General features: G+C 53.0%; 1 protein-coding gene across 1 annotated transcript; it reads right to left on the bottom strand.

Moving 5' to 3' along the window:
- Positions 1-1,331: 1,331 nt before the first annotated feature.
- On the bottom strand, positions 1,332-11,967 carry LOC123929942 (angiotensin-converting enzyme-like protein Ace3). The gene is made up of 14 exons (XM_045986125.1): positions 11,811-11,967; positions 11,576-11,712; positions 11,020-11,178; positions 10,663-10,750; positions 10,304-10,447; positions 9,353-9,544; positions 9,141-9,238; positions 8,858-9,030; positions 8,322-8,545; positions 8,054-8,198; positions 6,498-6,596; positions 5,972-6,094; positions 2,213-2,397; positions 1,332-1,726 (listed from the first exon to the last, which is right to left on the bottom strand). The coding sequence occupies exons 1-14, from the start codon at positions 11,965-11,967 to the stop codon at positions 1,332-1,334; spliced, it is 2,319 nt and encodes a 772-aa protein (XP_045842081.1).
- Between the last annotated feature and the right edge of the window lie 5,774 nt (positions 11,968-17,741).

The following is a 17,741-nucleotide window of genomic DNA, read 5'->3' as shown; positions in this document are numbered from 1 at the left end:
GTAAAAGGAGTGACAGGAACATCAAATAAGAGTGCTGTGGAGCCTGCAGGCAGAGCAGGGATTTCTCGGGTTTAGCTAGAACTCAGGAAGACTTCTTGAAACCTGGGGCAGAGGTAGGGTCCATGGAGATCTCAGCCCAGTCCCTCTGGTTCCCTGAACCCTTGACGTCTGGATTCAGATCCTTGATCTAGACAGAGCCAGTCCCATCTTTTCACTGCGCTCCCACCAACTCAACCATAACCCTACTGCCTGTCTCTGTGGTTACTGGTTATGAGGCTACTTGCCTCAAGACTCCCCTAATCTCTGACAGGCCTGATTTTCAACCTTGGGGCCTCATTCCCAACTCAGTGAGCCTACATATATTGGATGTGGCATCCCCGTGGTGGGCAGACCCAGGCTGGAAAGAAAGGGCTAGAAGAGGAGGGAGCAGAGGCTCTCTCTCTCTCTCTTTTCAAGCTTGTCCCAGAGTACTCATTTCCCAAATGCCCTCCTACAGCTCTCTTCATCCCGTTTTCCCTTCCCCCACTGAGCCTGGAAAGGTGCTGTTTGCCCTGTGCTCCGTCCCCAGGGCAACACGCCAGGCAGCAGGTGTGTGTGTGTTGAACAAGGCCATCTCTGGAGCGGAGTGGCTGGAGATGAGCTTTGTTTAAATATTAAAGAAGTCAATCATTAATCAAGCCTGGCTTGGTGCCCAGCTCCCCACTGTCTCCATTTGGGGAGCCGGGACTGGGCCAGGGAGGGCCATGTTGCATCTCATGCAGCTGGCAAGCAGCTTTTGGGGCTGGATTATGCAGCCCAACACAGGGTAGGCCAGGGGATCAGCAGAAAAATGTGCGAGGTAGCGCCGGGAGCACAGTGCTCATGAACGGGCACTAGTGATTTGTACAGAATGCCCGGTTCAACTTGACTATGTTTTATAAGGGGACTGAAGCAGTGTCCTGTTTCTAGCCAAAGAGGACATTTCTTGGGCATGTCCTGACCCAGCCTCACAGGCTGTGGGAAGAACAGTTTGGGGCATGAATTGCGGTGGGGACTGGATTGGAATGACATAGTCATTGGGTCGCTAAAACCATGGTTCCTGAGCCCTCCCTAGGGGATGGAGGTTGGTCTGGAAGCCAGAGCATACATGAAATCACACAGAGTCAGTAGCCTGCGCACATACATGAGTTCCAGACACACAGTTACGAACCCCCACGTACCCAGATCGGCCACAGCTGCACCCAACTGCAGCTGGACACTATGCACGCAAGCAGTCTCCTCCCCAGCCCCTCAGCCCTTTCTGCCTTGGCCGCCCTCCTCTTGCCCTCCAGCCTCACCAATCGTACTGGTGTCTAGTCCCAGCTCCACCATTCAGCTCTCATCCACGGAGGCTTCCTGTAGTGCTGTGTGAAAATCCGAATGATCAGGCAGATTGAGCACAGCGTCAGGACCAGGCAGATGCCCAGCAGGATCCACTGTCTTTTGGCAGCTAGGCGGGGCGCCATGGCTACGCCCAGGAAGTAGGCCTTGGGCTGTTTCTCGGGGGCACCGGAGTCCCGTGAACCAGTGTCCTGGGCGTTGGTGTCCTGGGACAGTGACCTTTTTTCCCGGGAGTACAACCTGCAGGCCAGCAGTAGGGCCAGCAGGAACATGACCAAGCTGAGGGCCAGCAACACCCACTGCCCAAATTTGGCCTGGTCAGAGTTCAGCTCCAGACTCAGAAACGTCACCTTGTCTGTGTCTTTTTCTGTGGAAGACATGGGAGTCTTGTAGAGCTGGCAGAAGGAGGGAAGGAGCCCTGGGGTGCCCCAAGGAAATCAGAGTACCTGACTGCCACTGGCCTCCTCCCTCAGCCTCAGAAGGAGGGTGAAAAAGAGGACTAGAAGGGAGAGGAGGAGGAAATGGGCATAGATAGGGCTACGTCCCTATGGTGCCCAGTGGTGGTTCTGTGCAAGGGTCGGGAGGAAAGAAGCCCACCCTATGCTCAACCGGGCCTTCTAGCTGAACAGTGTGCAAGAAAGCAACTGAGCCAGTGGCTGGGCTGTGGGCTGCGGTCTTGGCCAAGGCTGCATCAGGTGCAGACTTGGCCACGCAGCAACAGGGCTGTTACTTGTTCAAATCAGGTCGTAGATAGGTTAGGGGTTAAAGCTGGGTTAGGGTGGGGCCTGGCCCAGACCAGGCTGGGGTAGGGCTTGGGGCTGTACCAGGGCTAGCACTAAGGTCATGATCAAACCTTCAAAGGTACAGCTGAAGTCTGGCCAGCCCAGGATCTCCCCATGGCGCACATTCTCGGTGACCAGCCAGTTCAGCAGGGGCTTGAAGTAGGTCATGAGGGCTCTTACGGACACTTCGGTCTGGCCGGTTATCTTCTGCAGAACTTCTGGCCAGGGCTTGCTGGAGCCTAGCTTTAGGGTGTCTCTGGAAGATTGGATACAGCTGTGAGACTGTGTGGGCGCATCAGCTGGTGCTGCTGGGACCCTTTCGTGGGCCCCGCCCTGGCCTCACGGCTTTGCTAGCCAGGCTCTTCCCACAGTGCTCGGCGCCAGGGATAGAATCACAAGCTCTGAAATAAGACTGACCTGCGTTTGAACTCTGTGGGGCTTCGGGCCAGTGACTTAACCTCCCTGAGTCTGAGAGTCCATATTCACAAAACGGAGATAACAGTACGACCTCCTAGGGTTGGCCCGATGATGAAATCAGAGTGGGCAGGTGATAAATGTTGGCTGCTGTTTATTATTATGTGATGAACGTTATTCTCCTGACTCAGAGAGGCATAAAGTCTTGAGACACTGTTTGCCAGGAGGTGCTCTCTGTCAGTGGGGGAGGGGCCTTTCCGGTCGCAGGGAGTGTTTGGGAGGATTAGGGAGATGGCCAGCGTGGGATGTGCTCTGCGCATTGCCTGAGGCACTGCCTTAATGTCATCTGTCATCCAGCACACCCGGTGTTTGGTGGCAGGGGGACAAGCCTGAGGCTTGGTGGGGGCACAGTGTTTTGCAGAAGCCAGGGTACTGGGCTGTTCCCACTAGGGCCCCCTGCAGAGGCAGTGGGGGGGCATAGGTTGCTCCTTCTTAATCTGTGTCCGCGTTCTGACCAGGAGAGAGAGGGGCTCTAGAGGCCCACAAGTCAGGACTGTGGAGTCTAGACTAACGGGACCCATGTTCAAGACTCAGCAGTGCTACTAATGGGCCGTATAACCTCAGGCAATCAACTCATCTCCTCTTAGCCTCAGTTTCTCCGTCAGGAAAATGGGTCCCATTAATACCCACCTTTCACCGTGGTGCAGACTAAGCCACATCATGGTGGTGAGAGAAGGCTTTGTAGCATGCACACACTTGTATGCATTGCTTCATAAACAGCAGAGAAAGAATGAAGGGGAAACTAAATGTTAGTGCATCCTTGACAGAAACCACCAGGGGAAAATGTAGTTAAGATCTGAGAGAAATGCAGGGGAAAAGTCATCAAGATTAAAAGAAAAACAAAACAAAACCCCACAACTAAATTTAGGTAAGAGGATTTTATCAGATGCGGGTCCTGGGAGAAAGGAAGGACCTGATGAGAGAAAAGTTTTGACCACTGAAAGTCTGCCCACTTAGAAACAGTGGGACAAGAGGTTTGACCCAAGCCTGGCTCACAGCCAGCGTGGCCGGCACCTGAGACTTGCAAAGGTCGTAACTGGAACCCTCAACTCCAAGGTGGCTACAAGGTGTCCCATGGACAAGGTCAGGCCTACCACGGCGGCCAGATGAGCCAAGTGCTTTGGGAACTTGGATCAAATCCACTTCAACTCTCCATTCCCAGCAGAACCAACCGAGAGCAATCGCATATAGGAAGATGAGTCAAATTCTAAGATATATTAAAAAAGCAGCCAAGAATCTTGCCCTCCCCCTTCTCCTCTGCAAGCACTCACACCCCACACCCAACCTATATTCCACTCTGCTCTGTGTCATTTCTCCAAAGCTCAGGACATCCTCCTTTTCCAGAGCCCTCTCCTCTGCCCTCTGCCCAGAAGACAGCATTCAAAGTCCTAAACCTGGAACTTGGGGTCTTCCCTGGCATCCAGGGGTCTGGAGAGCAACGCATGAGGACATGAGAGCAATGAGCAGTGTTGACTGGCAGGTGCCTTGGTGCCAAGTCAGATGCTGGGAGCCTCGTGTGCCCTGCGGGTGGCGGTAGCAGAGGGGGTGGTGGGAACAACTGAGGTCAGATGCCCCACCCATCACGTGGTGAAGGCTTGGAATTAAACGTGAGTTGATGTATAGAAAACAGAAGTCACTATTTCTTGCACTTCTGCTTTTGGGGACAGAGATCCCTTCCTTGTACCCCCGCCCCCAGCGTGACCTCCTCACCCTCTCTGCATGTTCACCAAAGCCCTTTCCTACCGCACCAGCTCCTTTCTTGTAGTGCGGTCATTATCCTGTGGCCCATTGCCCCCTGCTGGACACAGGGCAGGCTGAATGGCACGTGCCCAAGTAAATGTTTGCTGAATGAATAAATGATGGGAGGCCAGAGACATGAATGCAGAGAGCAGAGAGGCCCCTTATGTTCCACACATTCAGAAAAGCTCCAACATGGGCCGTCAGCTATCATAAACCCCTGTAGTGTGGAAAGAAGGAAAAGCAAACAGACTAGGTTGACACTTGGCCTGCAAGGTGCAGCCCTCCCTGGGAGCAAAACCAGGGGAACAGTCCCGCAGCTCCATCCGTCCTAGTGGTTCCTGACAAACCCCATGGTGGAATCAAAATATGCTCATTAAATTTCCGAAGGATACTAAATTATTTGGCTATGTTAATCCTCTGGGAGACAGGAATAAAACTCAAGATGACCTTGACCAATCAGGGAAATGGACCCGCTGAAAAGGGTTGAAAATTGGTGGGGAGGAGACCATGTCAGTGGGTGGGCTCTGCATCTTGGGTGGTGGGAGCACTGACCTTGGAGCCAGCGGACCGAAGTCTAACCTCACCAGACCCGGACCCCTTGATTGGTAGAAGCAACCGTGTGAATGAGAATGCGTTCTGGAGTCAGTTCGGGACTCAAAGCCTGCTTTTGCCACTTGCTAGATGAGTGATGGGCAAGCATATTTTCTCTCTTAGCTTTGTTTCATTATTTATGAAATGTGGCTAATCATATCCACTCTGCAGGTTCGGAGCCGCTCACGTGAGACCTCATAGGAGCGCTCCTCAAAGAGCCCAGCCTCTACCAGCAAATGCTCCCCGCCATCGGGTCGGCCCCCCACCCCCCTCCAGGTTTGCTTCAGGGCTAAAACCACCTCTCCAGAGGCAGGAATAGAAAGGATGGCTGGATCCCAACTGCAGGAAGAAAAGACTGTGGGTAGGGAGTCGAAGTGGACCACACGCTGACCAGTGCATCCCAAAGGCTGCTGTGAAAGCGACCCGCTGCATCCGGGCACCTCCTGGGAGCTGCATCCGGGCACCTCCAGGAAGAGGTGGGAAGAGCCGTGTGCACCCGAGGGTGCCTCAAGGCTGCCAAGGGTAGGAAAGGATGAAGGGGTTCGGATGGAAATCTGGACGCTGAGGTCGGACTCCAGCATGACTTCCCATCGGGGACAGTTTGATTTACTGGCGCGCGTGTGTGTGTGTGTGTGTGTGTGCACGCGCATGGGCAAGTGGGGAACCATGAGCACAGGTGAGTGAGTGTGTAGTAGTGAGTGTGCGCAAGCTTGTGTGTGAGAAGGTGCGAGTGTGTGGGTGTGAGAATGACTGTGAGTATGAGTGTGTGTGTGTGTGTGTGTGTGTGTGAGCAGCAGAGGCCAGAGAGTGTGTCTGAGCATGAGGGGCTACACACAAGGAAACGGGCTTCGATGATTGTCGGAGAGACTGCAGTCTGACACAAGGAAGAACTTCCCCTACACTCTGAGGTCCATGAGGCCTGCTCCGGGTACCCCAGGCGGCCTGGTGAGGACATGGGGCCAGGGCTTAAGCGTCCAGGCAGGGGCAGGGGGAGCTGAGAACAAATGAGGGAGGAGAGCACTCACTCCAGGAGCTTCCCAGCCATCTTGGAGTTAGAGATGTCACAGCGGTGCAGGGGGCCCACGTGACCCGAGACCTTGCATAGAGCTTCGTGGAATTGGAACTGGAGCACAAGGCTGAGGAAGTACCTGGGTAGAGGAACGGGAGGGCAGGCTGGGGAGCTGGTGGCAGGGGTGGGAAGCCCAGAGCCATTTGGGGCCCGAGGGCTCTGCCAGGTGGAGGCTCCCTCGGCAAGGTCCCACCTCGGCCAGGGGCTCTCCTCCTTAGCCTTCTGAACCAGCCCTTACCTCCTTCTTCCCTGCCCTCCTCTTGGAGACAGTAGAAATGGTTTAGAATCTTCCCAACAGCTCTGCCCTCTGTGCAGAGCTAAAAGCCCAAATTGTCCCAGGGAGGGCTGTGCAACCCAACAGATAGGTGGGTAGGTGGTGGGGGGGGGGAACATTTGGATCCAGGGCCTTCCTGGGAATCCTCAGCCCAGTCCCCAACCCCCAACTCCCAGAGCTGCCTCTGCTGGCAGGCCCAGACCGTTACCGTATGTAGGGCATGCTGGCAGAGATGTGGAACTTGGCACCAGGATCAAAGTCATCCTCTGTCCGAGGGACGGGGGGGCACAGGCCCTGGTACTTCAACCTGCCAGGGAGAATGGGGGGCCGGTACCACCCAGCTGGGTTCTCAGAGCCTTTTCCCTTAGAAGTATTTGCACAGCTACCAAAAGTGGACTTGGCTGACGCAGGACATTTCATGCATTTTTATAGATTAAATAAATGAGTTGAAAACACAGGGGATTGGGAATCAGCGTCAAACGATAATAGTGGTTAACACTGACTTCCTCTGCGGAGGAACCATGCTAAGCTCTTCACACAGACTCACTCGACACTATCATGGTTCTGGGGACTTGGGAGGGAATGGGCTTCGCAAGGTCTTGCTTATAATCCTAATGATGAAGATGGTTAGAGACCAATCAACAAGGTCGTCTCATTTGGCAAGAACAACCAAGAAGAAAACGGAACAGCATCTCTGTGGCATAGAGCTGTTATCATTCCCAGTTTACAGATGAGGAGACCAAAGTTTAGAGGTCAGGGAACTGGTGGGAGGTCACAGAACTAGTCACTGGCAGATCCCATTAACCCTCTGCGCTGTGTGACTGTGGGAAAGTTACTGTCACTGAGCCTTGTTGCAAAATGTTGTCTAAGATGGGGGTAAAATGTTCCATCCCTGGGATGAAACAAAGTCTACGAAAAGTTCTCATTGTTTGATTATTGGCTCACTGGTCGCCTCTGAGGCACACTCTGGGGTCGACAGACAGTGGGGTGGTACCTCTCCCGGTGGACAGAGCCTTCCTTGGTCAGGCCCAGGAACTTGCCACCTCTCTCCCTGTGCCCCTGGATTTCCCCATTGATGGTGGTAGGTGCAGCTGACCCAGGAAGGGAAAGGGCCCTGTGGGTAGCCCAGATAGCTAGTGGGGTTTGCCCTTGGAGGAGTACAAGGTCAAGACTCTGCCAACCTCACTAGTGAGCCTGGGGCCTGAATTCAGGGGGGAGGGTAGGAGGGTGAGTGGACAAAGAGAGGAGCACCCAGCTTTGCCACCCTGGGGTGCCGTGGGACCCTGGGCTGCTCACACATTCTGCTCCTGCGAATGACCCTGGGACGTTGCACAGGATCAAAGAAACAGAAGGGCCTCGTGCAGAGCTGGCAGCCCCTTCATGGTCACCCCAAACCACGCTGTGCCTGGCAGACTCAAGCAGGTCATACTGAGGCCTGGGGGAGACGGGGTGCCCTGGCCATTCATTATCCCATCAAACAGCCAGCGGTCGGTGAGGAGACGTATCGTGGATGCCCCTTGCTTAAGCGGGGTGCTGCCTGACTGCTGGCAGGCTCTTTCAGCAGCCAGTTCTGACCTTGGACATGCCTAAGGATGCTAAACCAGAGGCAGGTGTCTGTGTGTACGTGTGCAGTGGCTGGGTTGGCGCCTGCGCAGAAGATCACAGAGAGGACACTGCATGGGCGGTGTCGTGAGGCTGACCCGGAAGCCCGGCCCACCGGGGGCAGAGGGGGCAGAGAGCCCAGGGCAGCCATCCTCTCCCCACCTGAGGTTCCACCACTCCTGGTTGTAGACGTCCTTCCGGATGGTGCCATCAAAGACCTTCCAGCGGAACAGGTCCATCAGGTAGGCGAAAGGGATTAAAGCGATCTTCTCCAGGGCAATGCCCATCAGGAAATTGACCTCCTCCTCTGGGGAAGAGGGTGCAGTCAGGAGGTGGCTCCTGGCTCACCTTCCCTTCAGCTTTTCCCAGAGAGCCCAGGTGGCAGCCTCAGGCTCGGCGGCCCTGCTACGGTTCTCTTGGTCCCCATCACCTGAGTCCTGGTGTTGGTGGCTGAGCAGGCCTCTGTTGAGCAGGTGCTTGTGGGAGGAGGCCGAGAGGGTGATCATGGACCCCACGGCCTCTTCAAAGGCTGGGTTGGCGCCTGCGCGGAAGATCATAGAGAGGTTCTTGTACTGCAGGAAGTACTGGATATGGCCCATCTGGTGGAAGATGGAGAGCAGGTCTTCTGTGGTCACCTCGGTGCACTTCTTTATCCTAGGGTTAAAGGGCAGGGGTCAAGGAGCACGGGGAGGCCCTGGGACAAGGGGACATCTCTGGATTCAGACTCCACAGAGGGACCGGGGCGGTCAGGCTGGAGACCATCAGGGCCTTGGGTGCTGTCGCTTCTCATTCTGGGTCCCCCGAAGACCCACGTTAGCAGCTCACATCCCCCCTCCGCCTCTGCGCTCCAGCCCTGCTCACACACCTCCTGATGCACCTCCTCAGACCAGTGGCCCGAGGAGGAGTGGGCGGAACCGAAGAAGGGTGAGAGAGGGGCGGGAGGGTGGTGCCGGCGCAGGGTGAGACCTGAAGTCCTTGCCGTTGTAAAAGTCCCAGGCGGAGGCGTGGCACTCCACCTCCCGACCATCAGCTGGCCTTTCCATCATGGATTTTTTCCAGAAGCTGGGAGGGGTGGAAAGCAGCCCCAGGGAGGTGAAGAACTTGTCTGCCTCTTCGAACATTTTGGAGGGCTTCCAGTGCTGTGGGGAAGAGGGGCTGCTTGGGGCCCTGCCCGGGGAGCAGGGGAGGATGTGGGGGTGGGGGGGGTGGGGGCAGCGCCAGCAGGGGCAGAGGGAGGCCCAGTACTAACCTGGCTTTTCATGTTCTTCGTGATATCCTCGGGGGGCTTCTTCGGGAAGGGTAGGACCAGGTCTAAGATGTTGACCCAGGACTGAGCCCACATGTTCCCTGGAAGGGGTATGCAGGGGCTCAGAGGAGTCCGGGGAGCGCCCCTCCTTTTGCTGGGGGCCAGCCTGGAGGCCTGCTCTGCCCACCCCACTCTGCTACCAGCAAGGTCTTTACCCAGCAGGTGAGCGGGGATGGGCCCCCTCGGGTCGATAAGCTCGGGCCCATAGTAGCGGTGCAGGGCCCGGCGCACGTAGGCGTGCAGGTTCAAGTACAGCGGCTGCAGCTCCTCGTAGAGCTGCTCCAGGTCCTGCTCCAGCGTGTCAGACTCATACTTGGACCGCCACAAGGCCCCCATGTCTGTGTAACCTAGGACAGGAGAAGGGGAGCTCAGAAGCACTCACCACCCACCCTTCCTCAGCGCCGGCCTGGCAGGTAGGAGACCCGGGCACTTTCTGGGGAAGCTGCTTGACCTCCCTGTTCCTCAGTCTCTTCATCTGCCAAATGGGAAATGTGCCTCCCAAGGTCAAGTTCAGACCAGATGAGATCAGGGGTGGAAAAGCACTTAGCAAAGTACACACTCCGTGCTCCTCACCGTGCCTGGTTGGATAGGACCCAACGAGGCCCTGGTCCTCACACCCACTTTGAACCCCACTTGTCCAAGCCCTAAGACCACCTGGCTCCTTTCAGATCCTCCCATCGTGGGGCCTGGGCGGCTCTTCCACTTCTTGTTTGCCTTCTTTCAGGCCTTGGGGAAGTGTCTCCAGGCCTACCCTTCCCCTTCTCTCTGGGCACTTGTCCAGAGATGTGCATTTGCACATCTTGTCTGTCCCCCAGACCATAGGCCCTGCCTAGGAGGACGGGCATCTTCTTGTCTTTTCATCCACAAATCTTTAGAACCTCTCCAGGGCCTGGCACACAGTAGGTGCTCAAGCAATATCTGTAGACCAATGGTGGTGAATGAAACACCTTTGCTTCCCCCAGCTGCAGGGCTCAGGGTCCCCATCTCCAGGTCCTACCATTGCCCTTATCCCCTGCAGAGTCTGCTTTGCCCTTCCCACCAAGGCCTGCGCCCTGTGCTATCTGCACAGACTGGACTGGCCGGGCTGGGGGGGGTGGGGGCCTTACCGTTGAGCTTCGCAGCCTTGTTGCTCAGTTGCACGTAGCGCTCAAAGGTCATGCGGAGCTGACGACCCACAGCATCCCGCCAGCCCTGCCAGGCCCACAGCAGCTCCTTCTGGTCCCGGGAGGTGGCCATGACTTCTTGGAGGTCTATGCCAGGGGAAAAAGGAGCCAAGGTGGGACCCAGGCACTCCTGCCTGCCTCCCGCCCTCTCCTGCCTCAGGCAGACCGCCCCTCCCCCCACCACACCCTCCGACAAGTGAGTGCAGCTGGGACGTGGACGATGATGGGGGTCAGGGCTAGGCTTGTGGAAGGGGCCCATGCTGGACTCTCGGGTTGGACGGGGACGAGGCTTGGGGGCTCACCAGGCTCCAGGGGCAGGCAGGGTCCCTCATTCAGGCACACCTGGGCCATGCTGTACGTCGTCTCCATGTAGGCCAGAAGCTGGTTGTACTGGGGTGGGGCAGGTGTCACCTAGAGCAGGCCTGCACCCGTGGGCCCACCCCCAGCACTAGCCCCACCAGCTGGGAGGGGCAGGCCTGTCTGAGGCATCTTCCCGCCGGCCTCTGTTTCTCTCCTCCCACCCCCCACCACCCAGGAAGCTCTAGCCCTGCCCGTCCCTCTCCCCCCCTGCCCAGGCAGTCTGGCTTCCCTCCTGGCCAGCCCACCCACCCCTGGGGTGGGGAGCATGTGCCTGGAGACCTGGGGGCTCCGTCCATCACCTCCCGGAGCTCGTCCTGGGGCAGGGCCGCCTTGTCTATGGTCTGCAGCTTACTCAGCATGCGCTTCACAGCCGGGTCCTGGAACCTGGAGGTCTTAAACAGGCGGGCCCGGGTGCCAAAGTACAGCATGTGCTGGGACCTCACTGAGTCCTTGTGCAGCTGGAATGAGGGTCACCATATTTATCATGGGAAGTTGGGGGAGGGAGGAAGGGCCCCACATTGAACTCCAAGGTCACAGTCCTCCCAACCTCCTCCCAAAGCCTACTTTAAGGGGTCACAATCACTGGAAATTTGCTAAGGGAGAAGGGGAGGAGCCTGGGTCCTTAAAAGCAAGGAGGTGATACTTACAAGGGGAAAGAAACCAGAGATTCTGGCCCAGGGAGCTTCTCTGGCCAGCAAGAGGCTCAGAGCTTGCAAGCCTGCTTTGACATGTACTTTGGGGATTCCCTCCTTCCTCTAGCTCTGGACAGGGGGCAGAAGGTATGTTTCCCCCAATCCCCCCAGATCCCTGAGAAGAGCAAGGGGAGAAGGGACTGGAGTTGAGGTGGTACCACACCATCTCCTCCCGATTTTTCTTGGTGATGTTGGTGACATAGTTCCACGTGGCCTCCATGAACTGGTTCCACACAACCTGGGCGGTATGTTCATAAAACTGCAGGAACGCCTTTGCCACGGTCTCATTGTAGAACTTGTCTGCGGAGAAGGAGGTGGACATCATGATGTCCTGGGAGAGGCCTGCCCCTGACTGGTCCCCTTGTCTGGTCCCAGGTTCCTTCAGGTCCCAGCCCCACCTAAGCTCTGATCATCCTCGGTCCTGAGCCAAGGCAAGAGCTGCCCATAACAGAAGAGCACAAATAGGGAAGGTCCATGGCAAGTCCATCTTGTGCCCATGACCAAGAGAACAGCAGAGCTGGGTGAGGCTGTGGGCCAATCGCAGTCCAGCTCCATATTGTGACATCAGGAGCTGAAGGGTTAGCCATGGAATGTCAGAACTAGAAAACCTCCACCCACCTTCTGGTCCAACCGTTCCCATTTTACAGGTGAGGAGACTGAGGTCAAGCCGCATGACCTGGTTCACACAGCTAGTGAGTGGCAGAGCCAAGAAGAGAACCAGGGCTCTTGATTTTTTAGGCCAAAGCTTATTTTGGTCTACTTGGTCACTTTTCCTTGGCATTGGAACCACCCTTGGACCTTGGCCGGGATTGGTGAGACCCCTGCCCTCCACAGGCTGGTATTACCTCTGAGAGGTGGATAGAAGGATGAATGGGTGAGAGGATGGATAGAGGTACGGAAGTGATGTCTCTGGGTCTCTGGAATCTGGAAGCCCAGTTGTCTCTCCCTGTTCTTTTGACCTAATCTCTTATGTTCTCATTTTTGGCCTCCTTCTCTCTTATGGGATGTGTGATCATCCCTCGGGCGATGCAGGACCCCTCCTCCCTTCCCCTTGTCCTTAAATCTGTTTCCCCAGGGATAGCCTCATGCTATGAGTTTGCAGTCAGGAGGAAGCACAGAGGGCAGAGGGCTGTGAGGGCTCTGGGGAATGAGTGGTTGGCACCTGCCACTCAAGATGCACGTCCCCGAGTACCTGAGCCTGCTTGGAACACCAGCTGGCAGGACCCCAGCTCTCTGCTGGCCTGGTGACACCCCACTAGCCTAACACACTTAGCGTGGTGGAGATGAGCCCATCTATCTCCCTTCGGGATTTTTTGCTCAGATTTGCTTTCCTCCACACTCACATGCCCTCGACCCCATGTTCCTTTCACTCCCCCTGCTCAGCCCAGGTGTACCCACAATCTACCAGACGCTTCACCTATTGGCCTGAGCCGATATCCCCCAGAGAAACTGACCGAATAACCCTCCAAATATGCTATGATCAAAATTATTTAAAACACCAGGAAAGAAGAAAATCAGTGACACTTTTGGGTAAGCTGGCTGACCGAGTTCTGCTTCAAGCATAGACATGCTTGATAAAATACAGAATTTTGTTGTCATTAACGATAGTCCTCGTGCCGTACCTTACGTTTCCCGGGACTTATTTATGTTATCACCAGCAGCTGATGCCTTTTGCCCACCGTCACCCGTTTTGCCGACCCTCCCACCCCTACTTCTGGCAACCACGAATCTGTTCTCTGTGTCTGTGGGCTCAGTTTTTTACCACCTTTTCATTATCCATTCACCTGTCATTAGACACGTAGGTTGTTTCCGTGTCTTGGTTATTCTAAGTTGTGTTGCGAGGAACACAGGAGTGTAGGTAACGTTTCAAGACAGCGATTTCATTTTCTTTGTATAAATACCCAGAAGTGAAATCGCTGGGTTATATAGTCTCCTATTTTTGACTTTTTGAGGAAGCTCTATACCGTTGTCTATAGCAACTGCCAATTCACATTCCCACCAACAGAGCACAAGAGTTCCCTTTTCTCCCCATCCTTGCCGGCACCTGTTATTTCATTTTGATAACGGCCCTTCTACCAGGCATGAGGTGCTATCTAATTGTGGTTCTGATCTGCATTTCCCTGATGTTTAGGGATGTTGGCCACCATTTCTTGCACCTGTTGGCCATCTGTATGTCGTCTTTGGAAAAATGTCTATCCAGTTCTTCTGCTCATTTTTTAATTGGAGTGTTTGAATTGTAAGAGTTCTTTATATATTTCGGCTCTTAATCCCTTATCAGATATATAATTTGCAAGTATTTTCTCCCACCCTGTAGGTTGCCTTTTCACTTTGCTGATGATTGGCTTTGTTGTGTAAGAGCTTTTTAGTCTGATGTCATCCCACCTGTTGATTTTTTCTTTTATCTTTGTTTTTGGTGTCAAATCCAAAAAAATCCTTGTCAACACCAATGCCTAGGAGCTCACCACCTATGTTTTCTTAGGAGTTCTATGCCTTCTGGCTTTATGCTTGTGTCTTTAATCCATGTTCAGTTGATTTTTTCGCGTGATGTAAGATAGGGCCCCAGTTTCATTCTTTGGCATGTGGCTGTCCACCTTCCCCAACACCATTTATTGAAGAAACTATCCTTTCCCCATTGCATATTCCTGGCTGTTTTGTCATAAATATGTTGACCATATATGGGTGGGTTTATTTGGGGGCTCTCTATTCTGTTTCATTGATCTATATGTCTGTTTTTATGCTGGTTCCATACTGTTTTGAATACAACGACTTTGGTACATAGTTTGAAGATAGGACGTGTGATGTCTCCAGCTTTATTCTTCTTTCTCAAGATTGCTTTGACTATTTGGGCTTAAAAATAGTGTTGTTGTTGTTGTTTTTTTAAGATTTTGTTCATTTATTTGAGAGAGAGAGCGCGGGCCCAGAGGGAGAATGAGATGGAGAAGTAGACTCCCCAATGAGCAGAGAGCCCGATGTGGGTCTCAATTCCAAGACCCCGAGTTCACAACCTGAGCTGAGGGCAGAAGCCTAACTGACTGAGCCACCCAGGTGCCCCCAACATAGTGCTTTTTAAAAAATGCAAAATACAGAGCTGAGATGGGAAGCAAGAAAGGGTACTGTTCAGATGCTGGTGAGACAAAGAGGGTTCATGCCACAGTGAGTGGGGGCCGTATGGGAAATCAGAGTACATCCATGTTCAAAGTGCTGCAGCATGGCGGCCTGCAGGGGGAGAGCTGATCCTCCATTCAGCTGAGAGCCGGCAGATGGCTTCCTTTCTAAGGGGGGTCCTACAAGAAGCAACCATGAACCTGACCGTGGGAACATCTTCACAACACATGCACATGCTGTGTGCATGGGATCCTGAAGAAGAATGTTCCCACTGAAACTGGCTCTTGGGTCAAGATAACCAAGAGAAAGGGCAGTGTCGTGAGGGTCAGTGATGCTCGCCAGTCCCCTCTGAGCACTTTTCCAGGTGCTAGGGACCCTTTGAGAGCTTTTAGTATAGACATCCTTGTAAAAAACATATGAGGTATGTACTGTGATCAACACTCCTACTTTACAGATGAGGAAACGGAGGCACAGAGAGGTTGAGGAACTTGCTCACAGTCACACAGCTGGCAAAAAGTGGAGGTGAGACTCAAATTAGCCTTTGCTAAATGACAGATACACCTGAGGAAGGACGGGTCTTGGAGCAATCTGGAAAGGACTTAAAATACAGATCTTTACACCATATGGAAAAAGTAAATAAAACTGGATTAAAGACCTAAACATAAGAGCTAAGATCATGAAACTCTTTCAAGAAGTCACCCGGGAAAAGCTTCCTGACATTGGATTTGTCAGTGCTATCTTGGCTAGGACACCAAAAACACAGACAACAATGACAACAAAAACCAAACTGTACTTCATCAATTTAAAAAACCTTTGCACATCAAAGAACATTAACAACAGAGCACAAAGACAACCATAGAAAGGGAGAAAGTGTTCATAAATCATACATCTGGTAAGTGATTCAGATCTGGAATATATAAAGAACTCCCAAACTGGACAATTAAAAAAAAAAACAAACAACAACTCAATTCAGCGGGGAGCAAAGGACTTGAATAGACATCTCTCTAAAGAGGAGGTATAAACAGATAATAAGCACTTGAAAAGATACTATTATTATTAGGAAAACACAAATCAAAACCAGGAGATACTGCTAGGATGATCATTACCAAACCACCCAGAAAACCTCATCTGTTGGCCAACACACGGAAAAACTGAAGCCTTGTGCATTGCTGCTGGGAATATAAAATAGTGCAGCCTCCAGTGAAAAGTAGTGTGGTGGCTCTTAAAAAAATTATAGGATTATATGATCAAGCAATCCCAAGTTGGGGCCCGCATTCAAAAGAATTGGAAGCAGGGACTCGAAAGATACGATGGTGATGGTTGCAGGACAGTCTGAATGTCCTCAGTGCCCCTGAACTCACGCTTTAAGACAGAACGCTATAGTGTATGGTATGTTTATTTTACCACGACTTAAAAAAAATACAGATCTTAAAGTGATTAAAGGCGGCACAGAATCCATGAAGCAAGAATGGGCTTTTATGAACACACAGGAGATTTGAAGGAGAGATGCAAAAACGAAAAAAAAAGAGTTATTACATCGGAACCACGTAAATCCCTATGGGCAGGAGAAGCCGCAGATTGAAATGCAGAACCGGAGCCTTCGAAGACATGACTGGGGAATCCCCTGGAACGCAGGACAGAGAAAGAGATGAGAACTACGTGCAAGGATTTGGGAGACACAGAAGGCAAAAGAGAAAGCTCCGAGGAGCATCTGGTAGGAGTTCCTGGAGAGGATCCTGGATAGGAGGGGAAGAGCGACATTCAAAGAGATGATGCCCTCGTTTCCAGAACTGAAGCAAGCCGAGTCCCCAAATGAACAAGCTCATTGCACTCCAGGGAAGTCGATGGCGCCGAAACCACAGAGAGTTCATGGAAGGCACCAGAGGGAAATGTGGCGCACTCAGCTGTCTCCAGCAAGCTGCTCTGGACCTTTCCCTCCTCCTGTCTAGTGAGGGGCTGATGTCTGCTTGACTTTCCTGCTGTCACAGTCCGTGACTGGGGGAGGTGATGTATTCATTATTAAGAGAGGAAACTCTATACAGGAAGTTGCATATTATCTCACCTAATCTTCACAGCAACCATAGGAAGATTTGCAAGAACCGTGTCATAGGCTCAGAAAATGGAAATCTCCAGGTTACACAGGTGGTAAGTACAGAGGCAGGATTTGACTTGGGCATAATCCAAAGCCACCAGATTCACTTATATTAGGGCCAACGTGGGGGTTAAGAGGGGGGTTTGAGAGATCAGAGAAACTGTCCAACAACTATGCTCATCTTTGGCCCTCGTAGGTAAGAGCTGATTGCGGAGGAGTGATCAGCCATCAGACATTAGCAGGTGCAATACAGAGAAGGGCTCAGACTTCAGGGCCACTGGTAGAAAATGCCAGAATGACCTCTCTTTCTGCTGTCACCCCTACCTTTTCTCTGCCTTCTTCCAGGTGGACCCAAGGAAGCAGCCACAGGAATCTAAGCAATTTTAATATTTCAAAAGGTCCAGGGGATAAAGCTGGTCAGGCTGACCCCACTGTTAAGTTTCTTTGTTCTCAGTCTGCGGCTCAGAACTCTGGGTGGTGAGTGCTGGTGCCCTCAGGCTGTTCTACCAGCTGCCACAGGCAGAGGAACCCCCCCGCTTTCACAAAGATAGGAAACGGGGTGTTGTGACAATGATCTTTGTCTGGCAGAGGGGCAGCTTTTGAAACACCAGGCTGGGGAGGAGAGTAATTAAAAAGTCATTGGTGGTAGAAGGCTTGGAACTATTTAGAGGATGTGTTTATAAATTCCATTGTCCTAAGTAATCATAAACTTCAACCCTCTTGCATATCCAAAATACCTCAACTCCACATCCTGCTCCGTGGAACAGGCCCCTAGGACCTAGTCTGTGCACAACACACACACACACACACACACACACACACACACACGGCCGCTGGAGATTGGGGGTAAAAAAAAAACCTGTGGACTAAAGGATATTGGGGGACAGTTATTGGGGGCTTGGCCTGGCTGGGGCCAAGGCATCCCCAAAGCTGGGACAGGCTCTGGGCCCAGTGTCCTGAGGGAGGGAACCAGGCTTACAATATGAGCCTCTGGCCCTGGAAAACTGCCAACTTCCTTTTGGCCAGGTTCTAGACTTGGCATTTAAATATCTGAAAAACAGATTGTATGTTAACTGGGAAAAGGATACACAACCGTCACATACGATGATCTCATTTAAAATATGTGCTGAGA

The sequence above is a fragment of the Meles meles genome, chromosome 18 (assembly GCF_922984935.1).
Source record: "Meles meles chromosome 18, mMelMel3.1 paternal haplotype, whole genome shotgun sequence".
NCBI lineage: Eukaryota > Metazoa > Chordata > Mammalia > Carnivora > Mustelidae > Meles > Meles meles.
Note: the sequence above shows the minus strand (reverse complement) of the source record. Positions and strands in the feature narration are given on the sequence as shown.